At 38.8% G+C, this 23,607-nt stretch overlaps 1 protein-coding gene across 5 annotated transcripts in view; it reads right to left on the minus strand.

Annotated features, from left to right (window-relative positions):
- Positions 1–20,136, minus strand: part of ZMYM6 (zinc finger MYM-type containing 6) — a 40,510-nt gene extending 20,374 nt beyond the window's left edge. Inside the window, exons 1-9 of one of the 5 annotated variants that reach the window (XM_026516719.4) lie at positions 19,992–20,136; positions 18,494–18,660; positions 9,298–9,382; positions 8,060–8,309; positions 4,647–4,821; positions 4,358–4,549; positions 1,717–1,867; positions 1,171–1,286; positions 75–368 (exon numbers count right to left, since the gene is read on the minus strand). In XM_026516719.4, the coding sequence (XP_026372504.1) occupies positions 75–368; positions 1,171–1,286; positions 1,717–1,867; positions 4,358–4,549; positions 4,647–4,821; positions 8,060–8,309; positions 9,298–9,382; positions 18,494–18,586 (1,356 nt within the window). In that variant the 5' untranslated portion in view covers positions 18,587–18,660; positions 19,992–20,136. Of the gene's footprint in view, positions 1–74; positions 369–1,170; positions 1,287–1,716; positions 1,868–4,357; positions 4,550–4,646; positions 4,822–5,994; positions 6,087–8,059; positions 8,310–9,297; positions 9,383–16,755; positions 16,846–18,493; positions 18,661–19,575; positions 19,928–19,991 lie in introns of those variants that run through there. The other 4 variants (XM_026516718.4, XM_026516717.4, XM_057305381.1 and 1 more) reach the window with 4 other exon arrangements.
- Positions 20,137–23,607: the final 3,471 nt, after the last annotated feature.

A 23,607-nucleotide genomic window follows, 5' to 3' on the forward strand; every position in this document is an offset into this window, starting at 1 on the left:
ACCGTCAAAGATGAAAAGACAAATGCTTCTGATGGATATGTTTATATTCCAACCCTTTCACGATTTCTCTTTACCTTGTAGAAAAGGAGTTCTGGTTTTGTGGCAAACAGATGGCTACAGTGTTGACACTTGAGTTTAACAAGTGTCCGAGCTACAGCAACTTGCTGGGATTGGGCAGCAAGAGGCCGGAAGCCGGCTGTGGCAGAGGCAGAACTGCTGATGGAGCCAGTGGGACGGGAACCGGAACCGGCAGGGGCGGTACCTCCTGCAGCCGACACTGCTGACCCAGAGGGTGGGCTTACAACCACTTGGCCCTGAGACGGGGGCGCCACTGAAGAGTTTGTTCCTTTTGGCTTGTTAAATACATTCTGGAAGAACACAAATAAGGCAAAGATTTTAGCGACTGAGAAGTAACATGACTTGGGTAATTTTTGTTTTCTTGTTTTAATAAATCAATGCCCGAACAAATATTTCCTGAACACTTTATAAAGTAGTCCACAGAAAGAGTTTAAATGGCATACTTCCAGAATAGAAGGACTGAGAAATGCAACAGTATAAGGTTAAGGACTGGAATTCAGGCTTCCCAAACACCTTTAATACAGGGCTCTAATAAATTAAAGCAGACCCCTTCTTTCCCCCACAATACCCCTCCACTGGCACTCCCATCACCAACCAGCCTCTGATGGCCATGAAGAGCATGGTGGCCACCAGTGCTCTCTTTTGCCCTGGTGCCAGCGACACTGTATCAGGCATCTTGCCACCCCAGAAGGTCACTAAACTCCACCTTCTCCATCTATCTCAGAGAGTTAGGAACAAATGGGACAAGTCAATGGAGGCTCACAATTTCATGCCAGGAGTCATTACGTATTTGGCCCAGGATGAGAGGAAGGGACACATGAGCACCTATCTGAACCATATCTTAGTTTCCATCCTTTTGACCAAGGGCAAAAGTAGGAGAGAAAAGTAGTTTCGGTAAGGACCCTGAATTAGGAAGACGGCACCGAGGCTCAATACTGGCTGAGACATTTTGCAGAAATGACTTCAGGGACCAGAGTTGAACAAAATTTCTTTCTTTCTAACTTAAATCTAATCTTTTGTAAAAATGGACCTTCGGCAGTTAGACCAATGCCTAAGAGAACCTCAGGGGTAAAAGACGACCCGAGATCATACCTGGAAAGCCACCACACAACTGGAGCTGCAGAAGCTGTATATAGTTCCATTGGACATGGCGAGGTGATACTGAGGGATTGCCGAAGTTTTACAACTATGACATGAAACCTGGACACCTGGGTCACAAAAAATAAAAACCAATGAATAAGCTACCCAGATGAACAAATGATCCAAAAGTGTACCAGAAGGATTAAAAAACACTCAGTAATATACAAAACCAAAATCAAGCAACTTTACAATAATCTGTGCTAAATGCAACTAATCGCAGTGAAGTTCTACTTACACAAAAATTTGGAACTTACAAGTGCTGTGTGTTCATTTGTTTGTTTTTGTCTTTCTTTTCACATAGACACTATAAAACAGATACCTCAACCAAAAAAATCAGTGAAAAACTATTTTCACTTAAAAATGAGTTCTCTGAAACTAAATCTGGGGTCTCAATTTAACCATATAGATAAATTCGGTTTGTAACAAAATGAAAGAAAAGCAGCTACACTGTTCTTCAACAGTTACTATATCTATAAATTTATCGAATTTAAACATTACCTGAAGAAATAACAGTCTTAACTCTGTAAGCAGACAAGCAATTAATAGAGCAGAAAAGCTCGGTTTTTCCTGAGTCATTGGTAGTCTCAATCATTTCAGCTGAGGGCCTCAATGATTTCCCCAAGGCATATGGAGGAGTTTGGGCTGAATTCTATCAAGAAAATAAAATAACATTTAGATACCTAGCACAAACATACAAGTTGTTTAAGAAAAGAAAAAAGAAAAGCTACCTACAATGACTGCCTCTGGCTGAAATATTTGAACATGACTATGAGGCCACTTTAAGTATAGATTTTCCTGGAAGTTGGGATGTGGGAAAAGTAAGTTCTTTCAGACAATAATAAAACATAAACTGAAGAAAATTAGTAACTACTCACATATATTAACCACAAAACACATTAAAAGTAATGACTCTGGCATTTGTAAATGCACTTTTCTCATTACAAAGGATCAAAGATGACCAGGCAATCCATGAACCAAAGGGCCATCCTCAGCAGACCTTGGACATCAGTCTAGAAGGTCATCTGCCACCTTTAAGGCTACGTAACCAGTACGACACTTTAGCAGGAGGAAACAGAGATGAGGTTTAATGTATATTAGGGGATCTTACAGAACTACCTGCTTTCCAACCTGAGTTCACAATAAAATCTGCCTGTAACTTTACTCATGTTTTAAGAAACAATAATAATGACGGCTACCATTTATATAAATTACCAATATTTTCACTTATTCAGTGCTCACCATGAGCTAGACCTTATACCAAATAACGTATCGACTGTATCATAAAATCCTTTCAACAACATTGTGAGACACTTTAAGAAATTATATTAACAAAAAGTTTAAATTAATTTTAATTCAATTAACAAACAGGAAAGTGGGAGATTAAACAGTTCATCTCACTCCAAAGGTCCAGACTAACCATTATACTATACTGTCACTGACACAAGATAAAGTCTCTTCAATAAGAAGTTGTATGGGGTAGGTATTTACCCCAAAGATATAACTGTAGTGATCCAAAGGGGCACTTGCACCCCAATGTTTATAGCAGCAACGTCCACAATAGCCAAACTATGAAAGAGCCCAGATGTCCATCGACAGATGAATGGATAAATACACACACACACAATGGAATATTACTAATACTAATACTACTCAGCCATCAAAAAAATGAAATCTTGCCATTTGCAATGACATGGATGGAACTAGAGGGTATTATGTATGCTAAGTGAAATAAAGTCAATCGGAGAAAGAAATTATCATATGATCTCACTCATAGGTGGAATTTAAAAAACAAAACAGAGGATCACAGGGGAAGGGAGGGAAAAATAAAAGAAGACTAAATCAGAGAGGGAGACAAACCATGAGAAATTCTTAATCACAGGAAACAAACTGAGGGTTGCTGGAGGGGAGGTGGGTGAGGGGATGGGGTAACTGGGTGATGGACATTAAGGAGAGCACGTGATATAATAATGAGCACTGGGAATTATATAAGACTGATAAATCACTGAACTCTACCTCTGAAATTAATAATACTCTGTATGTTAATTAAATTGAATTTAAATTTAGAAAGTTCTACAGGGAATTAAATAGTAGGAAAATACAAAGTGTGAAGTTTCACTACATAATCTTCCTGGTAAAAGAGGAACATCATTTATGCAGTTGACAGAGTATAATACCAACAACAAAATTAGGAAGAGAAATTTTTGGATCACGTATATAAAAATAACATGGATTTTATTTTATTTTACTCTTGTGAAAACAGTAACCTAACTGCCAAAAGTGGTTAATTCTTAGAAAAGGGAAACTTTCAAAGATGAATGTCCACTACCAACTGCTCAGAGGAATTAAAAATAAATCAAACTTGCTAACTGAAATAAAAATTTTTAATGATCATTTATATCCTTTTTTAGAAAAATGATTTCTTAAAGATTTCAAATCATTCCACAATAACTAACGAAATTGATCTATTTAGTAACCAAATGAATCCATTATTCATTACAACAAATAAAAATTAGCTAAACTAGTCTAATAAAGGCATGTGCCAAAATAATTACAATTCATTCCAAAACACATTAAAAATATATATATATTTTTTAAGATTTTATTTATTTCAGAGAGAGAGAGAGAGAGCTGCACAAGTGGGAAAGACAGGCCGAGGGGAGAGGGAGAAGGAGATTCCCTGCTGAACAGGGAGCCTGATGTGGGGCTCGATCCCAGGACCCTGGGATCATGACCTGAGCTGAAGGCAGATGCTTCACCCACTGAGCCACCCAGGTGCCCCAAAAAATGTATTTTCTAAAAGGACAAAAATATGCTTTAGATCCACTAATTTTATCATCTATAATTGGTCACAGTTTCTTTACAATAATGTGGAGCTTTCTTCACTTATCAATATATCACAAAATATTTCAGACTCCTAGCAAAACATGAAATTCCATTTGTGAATTCCTGACCATGATCTTGTTCACCTGTATCACCTCACTACCATAATCAACACTTACACCACGAGAATCTACCTCACTTTTCTGCAGGGGAACTCGTACACCAAGATCAACTCATCTTGTTTATTTCGCACTTCATCCCCGCAGGGCCACCCTGGAAGGAGCGAGCCTAACTATGTGTGACAGACAGATCTTCATACCTGTTTATACGCTGTGACACTCGTGGAACTAAAAACCTTCTGGGACTGGCACGGGCCAGAGCTACTATAGCAGTAGCTTCCACAGTTCTCGCAACAGTTCATGGTGAGGTTGTTGGCGGAGTGAAATTTTGAAAAACAGGCATCACTACAAAGACCATGCACCACATTCTGATATTTAACTTCAAATCGAATCTAGGAAATAAAGAACATACACATCCAAAATCAGCAAAGTGGATTAAAAATCTCGGATCTTTGAGCAGAATCCCAGTACAGGTACAACGTGACTTACATCAGCATTCTTCTGACACATACTGCACTTGGTTGAAATGCTATTGGTATATATGGTGACAACAGGTTTTTTCTTTAGCTCGTAAGAAGAAAGACATGATTGGCTGCAGAAATCTTTGCTAGGAGAAGAATTTTCAAATCGGGTTGTGATCACATCCTTTGGATTTAAAATGTCTCTAAAAATAAATAATAAAGGCAAAATGAAATGTGTTCTTCATAACTGTAATTTCCTCCTCACTGTGAGTTAAAATAACTACATTTACTAAGGGCAGCTACTGCATAGGAGAAAACAGCTGGCCTGGGATAAGGCATCTGGAAAACTGAGTTTGATGGCTAGTTCTGTTACTTAGCTGAGTGACAATGAGTAAAGTAATTACTCTCTCAATTTTTCGTGGATAACATGGGTTTATGCTACCTAATTTATGGATGTGTTGAGGGAAAATTATATTTAAAATCTATCCAGCCAGATGTTCGTGACAAAAACAGTGAGGCTTCCAACTTCAACCAAGTTTCATCCGCTGGAGCCAATGGAACAAGTGGCCATCCCACAACTCCAGACCAAAATACACTTGTCCTCTTACTAGCCAGCAGCTGCCAAGAGTCAAAACATGAGTGAGACAAGGAATGACACGTTTTGGGGTTTTTTTTTAATTGAAATGCAAGATTTGGGAAACAGATGAACTACCAAAGATTAATATAAAAAATTAGCATGATATATAAAACTTAACTATAAATGAAGAGAGCAAAGCAACAGATAACGAAAGAGCTATTAAGGTTCGGTAGCAGAGGACAGATGGAATTAAGAATACGAAAGAACACTAATAATCGAGTCGTTCTGTAAGACTCCTCAAGTTATTTTGTAAGAGCTCATTTCTGTAATAAGCACCGACAGTAAAAACAAAGGCTAAGTATTGTCATTTTTCTGACCAGTATAAAAAACTAAAGGAAATGGTCATTAATTAGAAGCTCTGGTAGAGGCCACAAAGAATATAGTGGTAATATTATATACAGTAATGTGTACTGAGTAATTAGTATGTACCAGACATTGTTCTTTTTATTCCAATTATCCAACTTAATTATCACAAAAATTCTGTGAGGTAAGTATTATAATTGCCCCTTTACAAATGAGGAGACCAAATCAGAAAGGTTAAACAGTTTGTCAAGGTCACACAGCTCGTTAGCAGTGAAGCCAGAATACAAACTCTAGGCAGTCTGATTCCACAGTCCATGGAGTTAATCATTCCACTATTCTGCCTCCCATCCTGTGCCTTTATCATACAGAACTGTTCCATGGTAAACTATCAAAGAATAACAATAACAACAAAGTACTTTAATTTTCTAAAACTCACCTAACCTTAAAAATAGGACAGTGAATCTTGGAAACCAAGTGGATATGCTTACACACGGATGAAGTTATTAATTTTGAAAAGTGAGTTTTCTACTAAAAACAAAGCAATAGAGAATGTTATTTAATAATGGGAATCTGCCAGTGGTATAATATATACATATGTAAACCAACAAGAACGCCTTTTTAATGGAAATCTGTGCACATAAATATAAATGCATTCTAAACCTTATGCACCCAAATGAAACTTGCACCTTAACGTTAATCTTAAGAAAAAAAATACATCTTCCAAAAACATGGCTCCGACATTCTTCTAATGTCTCTTTTATTTACAAGAATTCTAAGAACAACTTTTCAATGTTATAGTCAAATCTCATGTTTAAGAGTATGACTCAGTTGAATCGTCTACGACAGTCAACTGATAAAGGCATCAAGCAACTTTTGGCGATTTGCAAAAATCATGATATAAAGATAGATTTGTCACCTAACTTGGTCTAAAGGAATGTTTCATAGGCTCTGAATGCAATGCCAAATCAAGAGATCAAAAAAAAAATTTTGAATAAGAGCAGCGGTGTGGTAAAATATCTCTGACAAGAGTGACTATTTTTAAGAGAATAATATGCATTTGGATGTGTAAGTTGTGCTAGTTCTTTAAAATTTAATTCATTTTGTTTTGATATTTGATATGTTGAAACAGAGTATCTAGAAACAGAAAACTAAATTTACCCTTCCAGATCAGTTTCATGAGAATGTATAGAAGAGTTTAAGTAAGGTATTAGAAGGACATTTTAGAACCAAAACTAAATTTGAATATTTATGTAAAATATTTTTAAATTCCTCTTTCTTTTTAGTTGGAGATTTCCATTTTAACAGGATCTACTTTTAGATACGTAAGGCCAGCACCCAAGCAGATAAAGAAACTATCATCTATCTCCAAAGAAAAAAACAGGAACCTATAAATTCTATGTTAATATACATAATAATAATTTTATCATTAAAAATAACAGGATCCCTGGGGCGCCTGGGTGGCACAGCGGTTAAGCGTCTGCCTTCGGCTCAGGGCGTGATCCCGGCATTGTGGGACCCAGCCCCACGTCAGGCTCCTCTGCTATGAGCCTGCTTCTTCCTCTCCCACTCCCCCTGCTTGTGTTCCCTCTCTCGCTGGCTGTCTCTCTCTCTGTCGAATAAATAAATAAAATCTTAAAAAAAAAAAAATAACAGGATCCCACTTATTAAGCATTTGTAAGCCCTGGGCTAATACTTTCATTAAAACCTGAGTAAGTAGATAGTTATGAACTGACAAAGAAATGAAGGCTTAGGAAAGTTAAAAATCTAGACCCAACGTCATATAGCTAGTAAGGGATTAGAGCCATGATCTAAACCAAGCTTGTAACTTTTTCACTCTACATTAATGCCTACTGACAATACAATGTATTCCTAGAACTACACTACCACAGGAATAGGCAGAAAATGCCCAATTTTTCAAACATACTAACATAGAAAAAGAAGTTTATGTGGCTTTGCTGCTATGTCTTCCTTTCTCTGCACCTACGTGTGACTGTAAAGCAAAAAATAATCTCCAACAAAAACTTACAAGGCTGTTTTAGAAACAAACACATTACTTTTGTAACCATTTAGAGTTTTTTATCTTCTGAAGAATTAGATAACTTACATAATATATAAGACTACTCTTATTTTATTCTGTACTTCAATACTTTCAAGATAATAAATAGCTGTGATTGGTTGTTGTCTACAATTACAGGATATATGAGTGGTCCTACAATTCCCACTATTAGTTTATTCCTTTTCGCAGTAAAATTTAAGCTTAAAGAGATAGAAAACTGGTTTAGATGACACTTTTAACACCAAGTCTCTTACTTAATGTTACAAAACTTGAGAATTTGCAAATTTCCCAATCAACTAAATATTCCATAGAAACATGCTAAAGAGATTTAAAGTAGCAAAAGCATCTTTGGTTCTTTTGTTTTTTTAACAATAGCACATTTAAGCTAAACTATATACACACTAAAAAAGTAAAGTAAAAAGAGATGGAGTTAAAAATTTTATACTTTGTACAGTTTGTGCAGGTTTTCTTGGGAGGAGGTAGAACGCAGACAGGTGAAGAATATCCAGTGATGCACCGCGTGGAGCAAAAGAGCTGAGTAGATCCTGTCTTATGATATGCAGTTTGCCCTTTATAAAGCATTTTTTTACAGCCAGAACAAAAAACCTGAATAGCTACAGCTGGAACCGAAGGAAGCAATACGTTTGGGCCAGATGATGCAAGAGAAAACTGAAAGCCTGGGGTCAACTGTTGGGCTAGAAATACAAAATAAGGGAAGGAAAAAAAAAGGTTTTAGTATCGACACAAACAAATATACGTTCTCCATTTTTTAGGACAAATTCTCAGTCTTGAAATCCAGTATTAGTGAGTCAATAAACACTCTAAACCAGGGGTTTTCAAACTTTTTTTAACCATAACCCATAGTAAGAACTATATTTCACATTATAACTCAGAAGACATACACTTGTGTGTATGTTTATGTGTGTAAAATTTAATAACTGAAAAAGTAGTTTCATGAAATTGTTTCCTTACTACACGCATTACACTTTAATACAATCTTATTTTAGTCCCACTTTTTATTACTTTTTACTTTTTGTTTTTTAAGATTTTATTTATTTATTTGACAGAAAGAGAGACAGCCAGTGAGAGAGGGAACACAGGCAGGGGGAGTGGGAAAGGAAGAAGCAGGCTCCCAGCGGAGGAGCCTGATGTGGGGTTCGATCCCAGGACCCCGGGATCACGCCCTGAGCCGAAGGCAGACACTTAACAACTGAGCCACCCGGGCGCCCCACCACTTTTTATTTCTTCATACATACATGTGTATATATATACGCATACATACATACATATATATATATTTTTTTAAGATTTTAAGTAATCTCTACACCCAACATGGGGCTCAAACTCACAACCCTGAGATCAAGAGTCATACACTCCACCGAATGAACACCCAGGCGCCCCTCTATTCCACTTTTTAAAATGCTAGTTAAGCATTTTGAGCCTGCTTCTTCCTCTCCCACTCCCCCTGCTTGTGTTCCCTCTCTCACTGGCTGTCTCTATCTCTGTCAAATAAATAAATAAAATCTTAAAAAAAAAAAAAAATGCTAGTTAAGACCCAGTTCAAAAAGTTCTGCTTTGTCTTAAGGAAAAAAAGACTTACATAAGGAGGTGCTTTCCTTCAATTCTACTAGCCAGAATATACCAATATTAATCATAATTAACTTATACAGTTCTATTTCTTACCAAGAGGACTGTCACCAACTGAAAACACAGCACTGATTTTCAGTTCACTTTCTTGAGTTTTTGGCTGTGGGGCATGTCCGTACTCCTTAGGGGGGAAAAAAAAAGAAATGAATACAGTGTTAGTATCTAAATAAACTAGAAATTCAAGCAAAAACAAATACTGTTCTATCTCTTCTACATTCTAATCATAATCACCTTCACAAATACCTCAGAAGTCAAAATTTACAAGTCGTTAGACTAAATTTAATCTTTACAAAAAGGACCTTTCAGAACTGGAAAATCTTTCATGACAGTTCTAACTACTTTTCAAATGTAATCTCATATACAGGAGTCGTACACAGCTATGTCAATGTTGAGCGCTACCATTTTTTGGGCTGTGTTTATAATGGAACAATAAATAAAATTAAATCTGAATGATTTAGAGATTGGATCCAATTAGTAATTTTAGCCCACAGACTTACAAACTGTCATATCTGTTAATGGCAGAAAAGACACAAGAGTTTCAATGCAATCTGTTCATTACACATAAAATCGTCAGAGCCTTTGATTTATCCTAATTATACATTCTTTAAAATGCTTTAAAATATAATCATAAAACAAATTTTTTAAAAGTACATATATCTATTTTGAAAAAGACTGTTCTTTATTCTGAGATCACAACCACCCTACATTTCCTTTGGTGTTAAAATACATATTTCAAAATAAAAACTTTTTAAAAATCGTATTCTTTTCTGAAACAATGGTGATAATAAACAGCAGCTGTATTTTTAATATCTCTATCCTTAGGAAAATAAATGACTGATAGGTCATCTCCCAAAGTTACTTTTCGAATTGCTCTGGACTATTACACGCCAAAGACTAGGTACCACTGCATTAATTTACCACTTCCCACAGTGCACATTATGGCACCAAATGAGCTGCTGCAATCAGGAACCATGATATCTTCTTTATAGACAAGGAAAGTGAAGTTTAGAGATCGATGGTTCAGCAATTTATCCAAGGTCACAGAGACATTAAATGCACAGATGGGAATCAAATCCAGGTCTCTTTGTTCCAAAACCCATGCTATCTCCTTCACAGATGTATAAATACAATATAAAAAAATGACTATAGCGGCGCCTGGGTGGCGCAGTTGGTTAAGCACCTGACGCTTTCGGCTCAAGTCCTGATCTCAGGGTTATGAGATCAAGCCCCACATTGGACTCATACTCAGCGGGAAGTCTGCTTAGGACTCTCTCTCCCTTTCCCCCTGCCCCTCTCCCCACTTCCCACCCCTCACATGTACTAAAACCTCTCTTTCTCTCTCTCTCTCTCATAAATAAATAAATCTTTTTAAAAATTACTATAATAGGGATGCCTGGGTGGCTCAGTCGGTTAAGCATCTGCCTTCGGCTCAGGTCATGATCCCAGGGTCCTGGGATTGAATCCCGCATCAGGCTCCTTGTTCAGCAGGGAGCCTGCTTCTCCCTGTGCTGCTCCCCCTGCTTGTGCTCTCTCTCTTTCTCTGACAAATATATAAAATCTTTAAAAAATAAAATAAAGTAAAATAAGATAAAATAATAAAAAATTACTACAATGAATTCAAACCCTGGCCCCCATTGAAAAAGAAGTTTCCCTGCTGTAGTCTCCCATTTCCTTTCATTCATACCACCTGTCACAACACATCATTTCCTATTTATTTGGGTGATAATTTGTTATGCCTAACGCCCTTCTTCTTTCCCCCATATACACAAGATTGAAAGGACCATGCCCATTAAGGACAGGGACCATATCTGTTTTCCCACCTCGGCACAGTCAACATAACCTAACAGAGAAGGCTATGGGTTCTGACAGCAGGCAGAAACAGACGTGATCCTGGTTCAAACAAGTTATTTAATCTCTTCCAGTTTCAATTTCCTTATCTATAAAATATATTATTTAATCCATAGGGCCATTACGGGGGGATAAATGATTTAATACAAATGCAGTTTGTAGCATGATACCTTACAGATAAACCAAAAGTTAAGCATGACTTACACACAAAAATTCTAGCTTTTCTTATTATTTTCATGGTTATGGCATTAAATAAATTCTCGTTGAATGAATGAATCCAAGTCAATGATCTTAAACATTATACTTAAATAACAATGTTTACTTATTGGCACTTGCAAAAAGAGGAGGAAGTTAAAAGTATCTATATACACCCTCCTTCAACTTACCAAAAAGAATATAAAACTACTTTGCCTTATCATCAACTCAATCTGATATTTTTCTAATATGCCTATTAAATTTCCCTTTTGATTCACAAAGTAACTGTTTCAAACCTTCACCACTAATAAATCAACCCTACAAATTTCCTGCTCCCTGATGTTTCAATTGTACCAAGAAAAAAGAGAAACAACTAAGAACTCCCTCAACACCCTGATTCCCCCCTCCACCATGCCCACAAATTAATCAACAAACTCTCCTCCTATCTTACAGGAAAAAACAACCTTCTTAAAGATGACTAAAAACAGTGCTAGCATTTGGGATCCCACTCCCTCTGCCTTCTTTCCGCACTCCATACCACCGACATGTATCTTCAGCCTCTCACCACCTCCATGTTGGTTTTTTCTTCTCAGCTTATGAGGAACCTATTTCCTAAGGAACTACTCCCTCTTCTCTCACCTTCCAACCACCCAGAGAAAAAGCACCTAATTATTTCTCTACTTCCTTATTTTGAACCCTGAACCCAATGCTGTCAGGCTACTGCTTCAACTGAAACTATTCTCTTTAAGTTTATTTATATATTTAAGTAATCTCTACCCCCAACATGGGGCTCAAACTCACGACCCAAAGATTAAGAGTCGCATGCTCTTTCAACTGAGCCAGCCAGACACCCCCAACTGAAACTGTTTTAAGATTCACCAATCACCTTGCAGTTGCTTAACCCAACAGACACTTTTTTAAAGGTTTTATCTTACATGGCTTCTCAGATACATCTGATACTGCCAATGATTCCGTTTCATTGTCTTCTGGTTCTGTTACTTCAATTCATTACTATGTCTTAGTATCCTTCATTGATCTTATATTCAGTCCTAAAGTCAATGGTTCCCAAATTCAGTGGCATCAGAAGCCCCTAAAGGTGTTGTTAAGACATAGATTGTTAGGTGCTTGGATGGCTCAGTCAGTTAAGCGTCAGCCTTCCACTCAGGTCATGATCCTGAAGTACCGGGATCAAGTCCTGCATCAGGCTCCTTGCTCAGCAGGAAGTCTGCTTCTCTGTCTACCCCTCCCCCCCTGCTTTGATCTCTCTCTCTCTCTCTCTCACACAAGCTCTCTCTCTCAAATAATTAAAATCTTAAAAAAAAAAAAAAAGACATAGATTGTTGGACCTCAACCCCAGAGTTTCTAACTCAGTAGGTCTGGAGCAGGGTCCAAGAATATAAATTTCTAACAAGTTTCCAGGTAATGCTGAGGCTGCTAATTGCAGGGACTACTCTGAAGCCACTTTGAAGCCCTAAATTAATCCATTTCCCAGCTTTCTATCCTGAGCTCTTCTCTCCTCTATTTTTGGTCCCTGAACGATCTCATCCACATTCAGAACTTCAACTATCACCTATATAGGACTACCAGATTGAGCAAATGGAAATATAAAAGCCTGGTTAAACTTGAATTTCAGATAAACAACAAATACTTTTTTAGTATAAGTATGTCCCAAGTATTGCATATAACATATTAAAAAATAATCACTGTTGGGGTGCCTGGGTGGTGTTGTCGCTTAGGCCTCTGACTTGGTTTCTGCTCAGGTCGTGATCTTGAGGTTGTGAGATCAAGCCCCATGTTGGGCTCTGTGCTCAGTGCAGAGTCCTCTTGGGACTCTCCCTCCCTCTCCCTTTGCCCCTCTCCCAAGCTGGCATTTTCTCTCTCAAATAAATAAATAAATCTTAAAAAAAAATCACTGTTAACTTGATACAAATTTACCTGGGCATTCTGTATTTTATCTGGCAACACTACACCTACAGGTAGATAACTTTCAAATCTCTAAATACCATATCCATATATGCAAATGCCTCCCAGGGCAAATTACCCATTGAATGTCCCACTAGCCCCTTAAACACAACAGATCCCAAACTGCACTTATTTCCCCCCAAATCCTGTTCCTTGCCCCTCCGTAAATAGTATCATCAAAAACTCAACTTACTGAGGACAGAAACTTCTAAGCATTCTGGGATTCCTCCTTGACCCACATGCCTCATATGTTATCTTTAAGTTTGATCAACTCTACCGAAGCATCTTAAATCTATTCTCTTCTTTGTTGTTGAAATACTCGACCACTAAACATACCACATTCTCTCACCTCTCCATGACCTGGCACATTCTATCTTCTCTGCCTGAAAAGCTTAACTGTCACGATTCAAGTGCTGTCTGCCCCGTGAAGACTTCCTCTCCTCTGCAGACAGACTGAAGGGCTCCTTCCCCTATGCTCCCAATGCACCCTAAACAATTTGCTGTTACAATAATTACATAATACTGTGACTTTGTATCTGTACGAAGGTGGCACAAAGCAACAGGAAGAGTACAAGTTTGAAGCCAGTTCCTATTCCAGCTCTGTTGCTGCCTTTGAATTTGGTAAATTACCAACCTCTCCTTTCCTCAGTTCCCTCATTTGTTTGTTCTTTTTTTTTCAGTTCCCTCATTTGTAAAATGGGGTAAAGATACATCCTTCATATGGCTGTAGAATTTAAATGAGAATGCACAAGACATGCTTAGCATAGCTTCTGGTGAGGTGCACTCAATAAATAATTACCTCTTATTCCTATATCTCCCCCTTAACAGTATCAATTTCCTTGAGAGCAGAGGCCCTGTCTTTCATCTTTATAGCTCTTCTGAAAACAAAATAACCAACACAACTTAGCCTACAGTATTGTGGTTAAGGTTTTGGGATCTTGAACCAGGCGGTATGGGTTCAAATCCTCACTCAGCCACGTACCAGTTGTGTGACCTTTAACAAGTTACTATCTGTGTCTCAGCATCTTCGTGGGTAAAGCAGGAAGAGTAACAGGGTCGTGTGTATCAAATGGATTAACATATGTAAAAGACTTACAACAATGTTGAACATGTGCTATGAAATTTATAGTAAGCAGGAATAAAAACTCACTGAATGAATGATAGCTTAACTGTAACTTGAATACCCAGAACAGACTCTCAGCAGAGATATTCCCCACTTTTCAAAAGTTTGTGTAACACCACTTCACTTTCACAAAAGACATTACTACCTACTTTCACTAACCAAAAGAAATCTGAAGATTTCTGTTTTTATGAGAAAAGGCAAAAAGCGAAAACAGCCTTCAGCTCTGTTTTGCAGCAAGCAGTTGCAGAGGCAGCGTGCATCCCGAGAAGCAAGAAGCGAGAGCAGCACCACCAAGCTCCTTTCCCAGGAAGCACACTCAGCACCTCAGCTGCTATAGCTCTGGACTATGTGAGCATCAGGGCTTTACCTTGATTTATTTTGTGCATCTGTTACTAAGATATGTCCTAAGGTATCACAAAAGCCTAATCTAGAAACGCTCAAAAAATTTCCCATATAAATTAGTGGTAATCATTTCACTTCTTCATTTTACACCATTTCAGCCTACAAAGTTCTCATAGGAACACTGCTTTCAGATGGTCGGGGGGGCGGGGGGGGGACAGGGGAAGGCTGTATATCAGAATATATTAAACATTTTTTATTTCTTGCCTACCATTTTCCAATATTCGAATGCAACACAGAAAACACCATACACTATTTGTTTAATTGGCTTTTCTATCATAGCCCACACTCTCAACTATGAAAAAAATTATAGCCTATTCACCTTGAGTAGCATTAATATAAACCAAAGAGAACTGAATGGGTCCCTATCTACTTAAATTTAAAATGTAAGCTGTTGGGATGCCAGGGTGGCTCAGTCGGTTAAGCGTCTGCCTTCGGCTCAGGTCATGACCCTGAAGTCCTGGGATCAAGTCCCGCATCGGGACTCTGCTCAGCAGGGAGCTTGCTTCTCCCTTTCCCTGCCGCTCCCCCTGCTTGTGCACTCTCTTTCTCTCTCTCTCTCTCTCTCTGACAAATAACTAAAATCTAAAAACAATAATAAATAAATAAATAGATAGATAGATAGATAGATAGATAGATAAAATGTAAGCTCTTGGGGCACCTGGGTGGCTCAGTCGGTTAAGAGTCCAACTCGATTTCGGCTCAGGTCATGATATGAGGGTCTTGGGCTCTGCACTCAGCAGGGAGTCTGCTTGTCCCTCTACCTCAGCTCTCCCCCCCCAAACCCCACTCGTTCTCTCTCAAATAAAAAAATAAATAAAATCTTTTAAAAAAATAAAATGTAAGCTGTTGGGATTTTCATTATCACAATTTTGACATTCAGAAAGGACATTCAACTCATAGCACAATATTTGTTAAATTTATACACTATACAGACAAGGCACAATGAAAGAAAATTTGGATCTAGAATTTTTAAAAACTTGTTTTGTGCTCCAACTTTGCCATGGGACCTTGGTGAAGTCCCTTGCTTCTTCGGGCCCAGTTTCCTCATCTGTGAAACAGAGGCTCTTTGATTTCAATTACTGAGCATGTACCTTGTCTAGCCATTGCACTAAGAACTGAGGATCCCAGACTCTGTATGAAAACAAAATTCATTGACCTGTAGATGTCATGGCAAAAGTGAAAGCAATATACCATAGAAAAAAAGAGAATGATTAATTCTACCGGGGTGACCGACTGTTAAACTATGTCTTAAAGAGGAGAAAAATTTTTGCCAAGTTGCCTAGTTTAGAATACCACAGGCAGAAGAAATGGCACGTGCAAAGGCAAGAAAACAAAACTCAACAGAATATGACTTCAAGTAAATTGCAGATAGTTTGCAGGTAAATAGATTCGAAAAGGTGGGAAGGATGACCAATGATACTGAAGACAGACACAAAGGCCAAAACATGGATAGTTTGGATGTTACACTAAAAAGTTCATGCTGTATCACACATGAGGAGACCGGGTCTTTAAAGGGAGAGACACATCATCAGATCTGCAGAGGTACAATAGTGTCATTACAGTGTTTTGTTGGGGACTGTGACTGAAGGAAAAAGGGTGAGTAGGAAATTGTTATAAAAGTTCAAATGAGAGGGGCGCCTGGGTGGCACAGCGGTTAAGCATCTGCCTTCGGCTCAGGGCGTGATCCTGGCGTTACGGGATCGAGCCCCACATCAGGCTCCTCCGCTGGGAGCCTGCTTCTTCCTCTCCCACTCCCCCTGCTGGTGTTCCCTCTCTCGCTGGCTGTCTCTGTCTCTACTGAATGAATAAATAAATAAAATCTTTTAAAAAGAAAAAAGTTCAAATGAGAAATAATGAAATAGGGACGAAAAGGCAGAGACAGTAAAAAAAACACCTCAAAGGTAGAATCCACAAAACTCGGCAAACAAATGGCTACTTCTGGAAGAAGAAGAGTAAGAATTTACCATCTGGGGGGAAAATAAATATCATGGATGCCACAACCGTGTACCCCACATCCTGTAGACTCAACCTCAGACGCCTTCTCAGCACAGCACCTTTGGAAGACATGGAGTTGATGAAAGAGACAAAACCTATTTGGCATCCCTGTCTGGAATAATACTGCCTTTCAGATGGTATAAGAAATAAAATATTTCCATTATTATTTATTATTTTGTTATTATATTCTTTATATTTTTAGTATTATTGGTTTGCTCACGCCATAACTAGAGAGTATCAAGCAAAAGAACAGTGCAAGAAAAAAAAAATCATTCTTTGCCAAAACAACTAACCGACGTCTCCATACTGATCACCACAGATTTTCAATCTGGGTCCCTAAGGGTACCTAGATGATCTTTCCGAACATGTTTATCTTACTCTCCCACTTAAAATCCTACAATCTCTTCCATTGCTCTCTTCCCACTGAGCCTTCCCAGAGAGACCAAAATTCATAACATGGTCCCAAAGCCCTGCATAATCTCGCCTCAAACTACCTACAGAGCCTCATTCTAGAGGCAGGATAACAGGCTTTGAAGTCTGACTACCTGGATTTAAATCTAGTTTGCCATTTATGAACTGTGATCCGTGGTAAACTGCTTGACTTCTTTGTAGTTTGGTTTCCTCATCTGTAAAATGGGGATCATAATATGGTTGTGAGAATGGTGCCTGGCACAATCTAAGCACATCTAAAGATCACTAAGTTAGGGGCGCCTGGGTAGCGCAGTCGTTAAGGCGTCTGCCTTCGGCTCAGGGCGTGATCCCGGCGTACCGGGATCGAGTCCCACATCGGGCTCCTCTGCTATGAGCCTGCTTCTTCCTCTCCCACTCCCCCTGCTGTGTTCCCTCTCTCGCTGGCTGTCTCTCTGTCACATAAATAAATAAAAAAAAAAATCTTTAAAAAAAAAAAAAAAAGATCACTAAGTTAATATTGATAATGTCACAAATTATTATGATATTATATGTAGTACATGGTGACATATAAATATTTTCTATTAGTGTTGTTGTTATGGTCAACATTACCCTTATTAACATTTTCATGTTTTCTGTTCTAAGCCCAATGGTCTTGCGGTTCTTCAAAAGAACCACTCATCTTCCCAACTCAGGGCATTCCTATATGCAGATCCCACTGTCTGGAACACTCTCTGTGCCTTTGTCTAGTCAATTCATTCTTCATAATTCAGCTTAAACATTCTTCCCTCAGGGAAGCCTTCCCTACCCAGCGTCTGCCCCCAACCAGAACTAGGTCAGATTCCCCATTTTAGGCTTTTCTTGCAGAGCACTTGTCTTAGTTTGTAATTAGATATATTATGTGATCAACTACTTGTGTAACATCTATCTCCCCTACTAACCTATAAGCTCAAGGAGGGGAGGGACTAAACGGACTCCTCGATCCCCTGGCAGAGAATAGAACACAAATACTTAACAGAATAAAAGGAAACTACTGTCAGATACAAGAGAATTAAAAAAAAAAAAAAAAGGTACCAAGTATAGAAAAATGGTAATACATATTACTTTCTTTCTACAAACAGAAATATACAGTTACCAAGATCTTATCTCATTTAAAGAAGAGATAAACTGATTTACTCATCTAATGGGGAAAAAATGGGGTTGTTTTAACATACAAGCCAGAAACTGCCTAACTAAAAATCTGAATTCACTAGAGAGAAAAGAATAAAAAAATTTTTTTAAATAAAATGAAACGCTTACTTGAGCATTGTCAGGTTCTTCTTTAATTTTGTCCAGAAGCCCCTGCTGTGGTGCCACTGCTTTGCCACATTCACCATCCAAAGGTTCTTTCATTCTAATTTCTTATGTAAAGGAATTCCCCAGTCTAAAACTAATAGATTTCTTCTTGGTAAAGGATAGCTGGACTCCTAAAATACACATAAAGGATTGGTATTCAGGTTTATTCTTTTCATTTTCTCCTTCATGTTTATCTATATTAAAAGCTTCGTATTGAGCACCAGGCTTCAGAGTGGAGCCTTTGAAAATCAACTCTTCTGGGGCCATGACTAACTCTATTCTCCCCTCTTCCTGTCTTCTGCTCCTTTAATAGTTATCTTCACATAAGAAAAGTCTTCTGGGGGCACCCAGGCAGCTCAGTCTTGATTTCCCTCAGGTCATGATCTCAGGGTCCTGGGATTGAGCCCCACTCTGACTCCAGGGGCTCAGAGCTGGGTGTGGAGCCTACTTAGGAGTCTCTCTCCCTCTTCCTCTGCCCCTCCCCCTCCCTCTCTAAATAAATAAATAAATAAATAAATAAATAAAATAAAATACGAAAAGTCTCTGGAAAAAGTTCCCACCTCCCTAATAACTTTAAAGACAAACACTCTGGTCTCTCAAATGTTGAAAACTTACATGGGGAATCAGACCAGCTGGCCAAGATGTGGGGAAAAGTTACCAAGCACTGAGGGGAAAGGGCTCAGAGGTGCAGTTTCTGACTCCGGGAGAATGAGTACTTGGAGGCCCACCTCAGCTTTTGTTTCTCAAAGTGGGGCAGGGCACATCGAGCTCCCCACCCCCACCTCTAACTCAGCCTTTACTGGAGGCCTCCGTAAGGGCCCCATTTATTGGCCTAACAATAGATCAGAGGTCCAGATGACACCACCGGTGAACAACAGCCACGCCCTTGTTTAAAGTGGACCACCTGCACCTTCCAGGGTCTCCCTGGGGGCCATGCCCACGAATAAGCCCCTCTGAGTTAGGCTTCTCAATCGCTTCCCTGTAAACAAGAAACTCTTTTAGCCATCCAGCAGATTTCCCTTCCCCTAAGAGTAAACGCACTAAACCTGAAGCAAAAAAGGAAGCTCCCCAAAGTTGTCCTTATCCAAACAGTCAAGCCAGGCATGGAAATGGGCAACTGGTGGAAAAGCCTGCGGGGAAGAAGAGCTGAGAACTTCTGACCACTTGCCACAGTTACAACAATCTACGGGCGCTCATCCCTCCATCGAGTATGGTACCGCTGCGAAAGTCTCGTCCCTACCAATAATCTCCGCGCCCGTCACCGAGTACAAACGCGGCAACGTTGTATCGGATGGAGAACGCGACCCGCAAATCCCTGTCACCGCGTCCCTACGGCGAAATCCGCACGGCGTCAGTCACGCAGCCCTCCAGGCACCGCCCCCGTCCGGTGCCCGCCTCATCACGTGGCGCGCCCGCCGCCCCGCCCCGCCCAGTCCCTATAGCCGCCAACAGCCGCGCTCACCTTCCGGTCGCCTCCCTGCTCCCAGGGAGTACCGGGTGGGTAAGGAGGGCTAGGACCCAAGGCTCCCCGCGCCGGGACGAGGATTATTTTCTCTTACTGGAATTCTTCCGCCTGATCCATCCCAACGCAACACCCGGCCAACCGCGCGTGCGCAGCCCTGGTCTCCGCCCCTCCTTTTCCCGTCATGCTCTGGACCTGAGCTGAGTGATCTTCCCAGGATTCCTCTTTCCTCAGTTATGGTTGATTTCTTAAAGAGACCAAGACCTAAGGGTGAAAAGGTAGAAGAAAGGGTTTGGGGCAGAAAGTTGGGGGCATTAAATAGCACTGTAAATAGTCTGCACTATTCTTTAACTTGCATTTCCGGAAAGATTGCCTACTAAGGAACATAAGAATAAATAATGGCTGACATTTATTAAGCCAAGTGCTTGCTAAACACTTGACATGCATCATTCCCCTTAATCTTCACCACAACCCCAAGAGGTACACATTTTTATCACAGAGATGTAAATGAATAGATTAATTAACTTGTTCAAAGCCAAGATTTGGTATTTTTCATTCAGAATTGTTTTTTGATTTGTGACTGCTGTATAATATTCTATTTTATGAATATGCTACAATTTATCTACTATTGATGTTTCCAGGTTTTGGCTATTAGGAATAATGCTGCTGTGAACTTTCCTGTCTTTTGTTGCACATATGTTAAGTTTATACCTATTAACTAATGTGCTTTTTATGTATATATAAAACTTAAGTGGATAATGTCAAGAAATTTTAGAAAGTGGTTTTTCAGTCGCACTCCCACCAGCCATCTATGAGAGGTCCAATTGCCCCACATCCTTGCCAATAACTACCGCTGTACATCTTTTTAATTTTAACCATTCTGGTGGGGGTATAGTGATATCTCTCTGTGGGGTGTTCTGTTTGTTTTTTGGGTTTTTTAAGATTTTATTTTAAAGTAATCTCTACAACCAACATGGGGCCCAAACTCACCACCCAGAGATCGGGAGTCTCTCGCTCCAACGAATGAGCCAGCCAGGTGTCCCTCAATGTGGTTTTAATTTGGATTTCCCAGATTTCTAATGAGATTGAGCCCATTTTTATGTTTTTGGATATCTGGATATACTCTTTTATGAAGTGCCTGTTCAAGTCTCTTACCCATTTTTGTATTGGATTGTCTGCCGTTTTATTGTGGACATATATTCTAGATATGAGTACTTTGTTGAATACATGTATTATACATATCTTCTCCCACTCAGTGGCCAGCATTTCCACTTCATTATTGGTCTTTAACAAACATAGAAGACCTTTATGCTTAGTGCTTCTTGTGTCCTGTTAAGAAATATTTTCCTACCAAAGATCCTGATTAAATTCTGGGATTGTAATTACTTTGTCTTTCTCATTTAGCTCTGCAATCCACTTGAAGTGGGGATTTGTGTATGGTGTGAGGTAAGTCGGGTTTCGTTTTTTACATGTGAATGTTAAATTGATTAAGTACTATTTTTGAAAGTCTGTACTTTCCCCTATTGCTCTGTATTGTCACCTTTGCATAAATAAATTGTCTATAAATGTGTGGATTTGTTTCAGGACTATGTAATCTATTCATTTTGTCTCTCTTTGTGGAAATATCACACTGTCTTAATTTCTGTAACAGTTTTACAGTAAATCTTGGTATCTGGTAGAAAAAAGTCTCCCCTCCCATTATGTTCTTCAAAATTGTCTTGGCTCTTCTTGGTCCTTTGCATATTCATATAAATTTTATTATTTTTAAGATTTTATCTTAAATAATCTCTACACCCATGGCTCAAACTCAGAACCCTGAGGTCAAGAGTCACATGCTCCACTGACTGAACCGGCCAGGCACCCCCATATAAATTTTAGAATCCGCTTGCCAAATGCGACCAAATTTTCCTCATATATTTTAGACTCAGCCAGAATTTTGTTTAATGTTGCACTGAAGCTATAGACCTGTTTTGGAAAATTGATATTTGTTATTCATTGTGTTGAATCATGTCCCCCAAAAAGATATGGTGACCTCAAGAAATAACATTGTTGCAGATGTAATTAGTTAAGACGAGGTCATATTGGAGTAGGGTTGACCCTTAATCCAATATAACTCACGTCCTTATAAAAAGAAGAGACATAGAGACAGACACTTGCAGAAAGGACAGCATATGACAATTGAGGCTGAAATTGAAGTACTGCAGCTTCAAGCCAAGGAATGCCAAGGATTAATATAAACGCCAGAAGAGACAAGGAAGCATTCTCCCATTCAGATTTCAGAGAGAAGGCTCTGCTGATACATTGATTTAGACTTCAAGCCTCCAAAACTGTAAGACAATAAATTTCTGTTTGTAGCACTTTCTTACAGCAGGCCTAGGAAACTAATATGATTGAATCTCCCAATCCATGGAAAGAGTATATATCTCCATTTGTTTCTGTAATTTCTCTTGTTAATGTTTTTAGTTTTTAAGTTTAGAGATTACATATTTTTTAGATTTATTCTAGATCTTTGATATTTTATGGTATTTTTTTTTTAATATTTGCCCATTTATTTGAGAGAGAGAGCAGGGGGAGAGGCAGAAGGAGAGAATCTCCAGGCAGACTTCCTGCTGAGCGTGGACCCAAAGGCAGGACTTGATCCCACAACCCATGAGACCTGAGCTGAAACCAAGAGTCAGACACCCAACCAACCGAGTCACCCAGGCACCCCTTTTATGGTATTTTAAAGGGTAAAATTTCATTTTCTAATTGTTTATTTCTGGTATAAATGTAGAAATATAACTGACTTTTGTATGTTGGTTTTGAAGCCAGCGCCTTTGCTAAATTCATTTATTAATTCTAATAGTTTATCCATATTTGTAAAAATTTTCTAAGTTTTCAACAATATAGAGAATGACAAATTTATCTCTTCCTTTCTAAGCGTATACTTTTTATCTCATTTTCTTGCCTTAATGGAAATGGTGATATTGGGCATCTGTATGTTCTTCCTGCTATGTTGTTTTCAATATAAAATCATTAAATATTAAATTTGCTTTAGAACTTTTGCAGTCACCTGTGGAGGATTAAATACGGTAAATTCTTTGCAACTTTTTTCATCAAGAGAGGGAGTCTGTTTCCTTATCCCTTGTTTTTTGGTTGGTTTTGTGATTTATTTTGACTGATAGAATGTGACAGAAGTGATATCCTGTAAATTCCCAAATGTATTCTCAATAGTCTTTGCAGCTTTGACTTTCTTGGGACACTCTAACCACCATGTCAAGATTAGATGGGTTAAACTACTGAATGATGAAAAAGCACATGCAGAGAGTAACCCTATAGCCAGCACCAAGGCCCCATACATATGAGTGGAACAATTTTTGATCCTCCAAGTTGATAGATGACTGCAGCCTCATGAGTGAGCCCAGGCAAGATAAGCAGAAGAATTACCCAGCTAAGTCAAAATTATAAAGTCATGAATGAATAAACAGTTCTTATCATAAGCTAGTAAGTTTGGGGTGCTTTGTTATTTAGCAGTAGATAACTGTTACAGAATTGATATCTAGAAATGGAGTACTGCCATAACTAAAATCTAAAACATGTGACATTGACTTTGGGACGAGGCAGGCAGCAGAGTCTG

The sequence above is a fragment of the Ursus arctos genome, unplaced genomic scaffold (genome assembly GCF_023065955.2).
Source record: "Ursus arctos isolate Adak ecotype North America unplaced genomic scaffold, UrsArc2.0 scaffold_32, whole genome shotgun sequence".
NCBI lineage: Eukaryota > Metazoa > Chordata > Mammalia > Carnivora > Ursidae > Ursus > Ursus arctos.